General features: G+C 37.9%; 1 protein-coding gene across 1 annotated transcript in view; it reads left to right on the forward strand.

Annotated features, from left to right (window-relative positions):
- Positions 800–3,697, forward strand: part of LOC109821912 (DNA damage-binding protein 2-like) — a 12,400-nt gene continuing 9,502 nt past the window's right edge. The window contains exons 1-8 of the mRNA XM_020388069.1: positions 800–1,085; positions 1,168–1,258; positions 1,533–1,660; positions 2,476–2,598; positions 2,691–2,779; positions 2,860–2,980; positions 3,158–3,249; positions 3,513–3,690. Coding sequence (XP_020243658.1) covers positions 867–1,085; positions 1,168–1,258; positions 1,533–1,660; positions 2,476–2,598; positions 2,691–2,779; positions 2,860–2,980; positions 3,158–3,249; positions 3,513–3,690 — 1,041 coding nt within the window. The 5' untranslated portion in view covers positions 800–866. The remainder of the gene's footprint in view (positions 1,086–1,167; positions 1,259–1,532; positions 1,661–2,475; positions 2,599–2,690; positions 2,780–2,859; positions 2,981–3,157; positions 3,250–3,512; positions 3,691–3,697) is intronic.

The following is a 3,697-nucleotide window of genomic DNA, read 5'->3' on the forward strand; positions in this document are numbered from 1 at the left end:
CAAGGTGAAGTATTTTTCTTTGAATTAAATTGTAGCACAAATGTAATTTTTTCTTATATGAATATTGATTTTGCATGAGAATATTATCAGTTTGAACCCAATAAAGAACGCTAAATGGTATTATATGTATTCGTTTTTATCGTTATTGTTCGTACCAAATTTTTAACATAAGGGGTAAACAAAATTGGATTAGCCTAGGGTAACCCAAACCTCGGGGTCGACCCTGATAACATGTAGAGGGTTTAAAAATACATGTACCGTGAACAGTGCTTACGGGAAAAAAAATCTAAGCTCACAACAAGCAGCATATCTATGACAAAAAATATCATAGCATAAACAATAAATTTAATATTATTATGTATCCTGCTAGTGTACTGCAGCATGAATACTTAGTTTAGTTTTGAGGTTTGCTTTTTACGTTAGAAGTAATATATATCATTTAAGTTTTATGTATGATTGTGAATATGCCCCTGTAGTAAAAGTTTTCTGAATTGATCCTCGGTTATGTAGGAGAGACACAGATTTTAGGGTCATCTATGTAATTACTACATCATTCATCAGCTGCTGAGTTGTAATTAATGCTTAATTAATTTGATTTGTTCTGTTTTGAATGCGGCCGTCGGCCGGGCGGTAGGCTGGGCTACGGCTGAAGGGCCGGCCCAATAGATATAGGGTTATCGGGTTAACGGGTTCTTTTTCCGTCCCTAATCCGTCTACTAGGATCCACCGAAGCTCGCACGTGCGAAGAAAGCAAGCGAAACGAGGCGGGACACGGTCCAAGTCTGTTCCTTTTCAACCCTCTCCTGTTGTCTTCTCCGGTCCCGCCCATTCCCATTCTCTCCCCTCAAATTTCTCCTCTTCCCAAAATGCCCCCGCGGCGAAACCCCTCCTCCTCTCGGATCCTCGTCGAACGAGACTCCGAGTCCGAACCCGAGTCCGAGTCCGAACCCGAAGAAGCAGTCCCAAGCGAAGAGGAAGAGGAAGAGGAAGAAGAGGAGAGCAAGAAGGTCGAAGAGAGAGAAGAGGCTCAGAACGATGGAAAGAAGAAAGTTCCGATCACTATCAGCCTCAAAAAAGTTTGCAAGGTGAGATTTTTACCCGCCTTTTTTCTAGGGTTTTTTTGTTTTGAGAGATTTTTTGTTAGGGTTTTGAGGGTTTTGGTTGCAGGTTTGTAAAGGGACGGGGCATCAAGCAGGATTTAGTGGCGCTACTTACATTGATTGCCCGAAAAAACCTTGCTTTCTCTGCAAAAAGCCAGGTGAATTCGAAATTTATTTTGTTTTTATGTTAATTGTGAGAATTAGATGTTATCAGAAAAGTCCCATTCAACTTTATGTTTTTTCCCCCTCATAAAGCCCCCCCTAATAGCGTCAAGTGCGATTCTCGCATGGGTGGGTAAAATTATGCAGGGGGGTATTTTTGTCAGCGAAGATTGTGATTCATGATTTTAGTAGTTTATGCTCAAAACCTTTGAATTTTGATGTTACTATGAACTTCACTGTTGATTTCTTTTGTCTCATCTGGAATCATAGGCCATACAACAATGTCTTGTCCGCATCGAGTAGCAATGGAGCATGGGGTCATTCCTGCCCCGAGAAGGAACAATCAGACGTCAATGGATTTCGTATTTGAGCGGCAGATAAAAGCCACGGTTCAAAAGGTCAGTAGGTTATCTTAATTATATTGTAGGATGAATTTTCGTAAAAAAATGTTCAAATGCCTAGAAAACTGCATAAATTTCATGCAAGCTAAGTACTATTAGTCAAGCAGTCCATAGTGTTTATAGGGCCCAAGTGCAGTTTTAAGTGGGTAAGGAACGATAAATGCTATCAAATCCCTTGTACCCAGCTATTGAACGTAAATTAATAAAAAAGTAGGAAATAGACATTATTCATGTTAATTTCCATCAAAGCAATAAAGTACCTGTACATAGAATATCAAAACTGAACCATAAGTCGTATTACAGAATTTATGCCCAAGGCTAGCAAAAATAAAAAGGTTGGGTTGATTGCCTTACTACGAGGTAGAAATCAAATATTTTCTCTTGCCATGTATTATTTAACCATCTTATGCTCTCCAGAAGACATTAAGTTAATAAACCACCACGAAAATTAGTGAACAATGCATCTATGAGATAAGAGCATTGAAACAGCGTCGATATATTGTGCATAGTAGCCTGGGATCCAAACCAGCATGTATCAAGCATAATGCTTGGTGTGGATGCTTCTACAGGAATGCTTCATTTAATTTGATGCTTGGAAGCATTAGCAATCTTCTATAAGTATTCAATGAATTCTTTGGTAATATCAATCTGCCACCACCATTACCGCACTCCATTGCAAACCCCTTCTCTCAGAATGATTCTTGTTGTGATCGATCAGCTCATTTGTTTTTGTTTCAGATGTTATGTCTTTGAACAATTCATAGCATTTAGCATACACCTCGTAATGACTGAGATACTTGACCTTTTTGTAGATAAAGCCCGCCTTTGTGATTCCAAATCAAGTGGATTGTGGGATCATCAGACTCCATTCTAGGCGCGTAACTAGTTTGGAGTTTCATCCCACTAAGAATACAGTTCTTTTATCAGGAGATAAGGTATGGCACTTTAATGTCTTTCTGTAACTCTGCTATTCGCAACTCTTTTGTGTTTCATGAAGAGTGATGCTTTTTCTTTTTGTTTGGAAAAGAAAGGGCAACTTGCTGTGTGGGATTATGGCAAATTACATGAAAAGACAGTATATGGATCCATTCACTCTTGCATAGTTAACAATATCAAGTAAGACTTTAATTCATTGCTTTTATGATTCTTCGTACCCTGTTCACTATCTCATAAGCACTGATACTTTGCTTGTTCAGATTTAATTCGACTAATGATGGAACATTCTATACATCATCATCTGATGGGACCATTTGTTGCACTGACTTGGAGACCGGAATACCACATACTTTGATGGATTGTAATCCAAATGGATGGAATGTAACTTATTCCTTCTCAGATTAAACTTCAATAATTGTTACATTTGGTTTACTTTCACCTGAAAGCAGTTGGTTCAACTTAGGTCTTATTGAACATATTTGTCTGGATATCTTTGATGAAGAATCATGACCTTTGGTCTAACTGAATATGATATTGACACATTTATCTGATCTTTAGGGTCCAGCAACTTGGCGAATGCTGTATGGTATGGATATTAACTCAGATAAAGGCCTTTTGCTAGTGGCAGATAATTTTGGATACGTATACTTGTAAGAATCTCTCTCTTCAATCGTTAATTATTTTCCTGTTGGAAGTAATTTTTTTGACTGGCATTGCAAGTGTAAGCTTATGGCGCTCGTCAATCATCTTAGTTAATGGAATTTGGAAACTTCTCCATTAGCTGATAATTGCTTCCAATATTAGGAAGAGAATACATATTTCTAATGGCATTACAGTCTAATTTTGACATTCTTCACATTCCTCTTCGTAATTGTTGGTTGCTAATTCTTTTATAATGAAAACAACCCTAAAGGTTGGATGGACGTTCAAAGATGAGAACGGGAGAACCAATTCTAATGCATAAAAAGGGTAGCAAAGTGGTTGGGCTTCATTGTAATCCCCTTCAGCCAGATGTTCTTCTAAGTTGTGGAAATGATCATTTTGTGAGTTCATTCATCAATTTGTTTAATCCAGGATTTTCTCATTGCCTTGTTTTTT

Source organism: Asparagus officinalis, chromosome 8, assembly GCF_001876935.1.
Source record: "Asparagus officinalis chromosome 8, Aspof.V1, whole genome shotgun sequence".
NCBI classification, from domain to species: Eukaryota; Viridiplantae; Streptophyta; class Magnoliopsida; order Asparagales; family Asparagaceae; genus Asparagus; species Asparagus officinalis.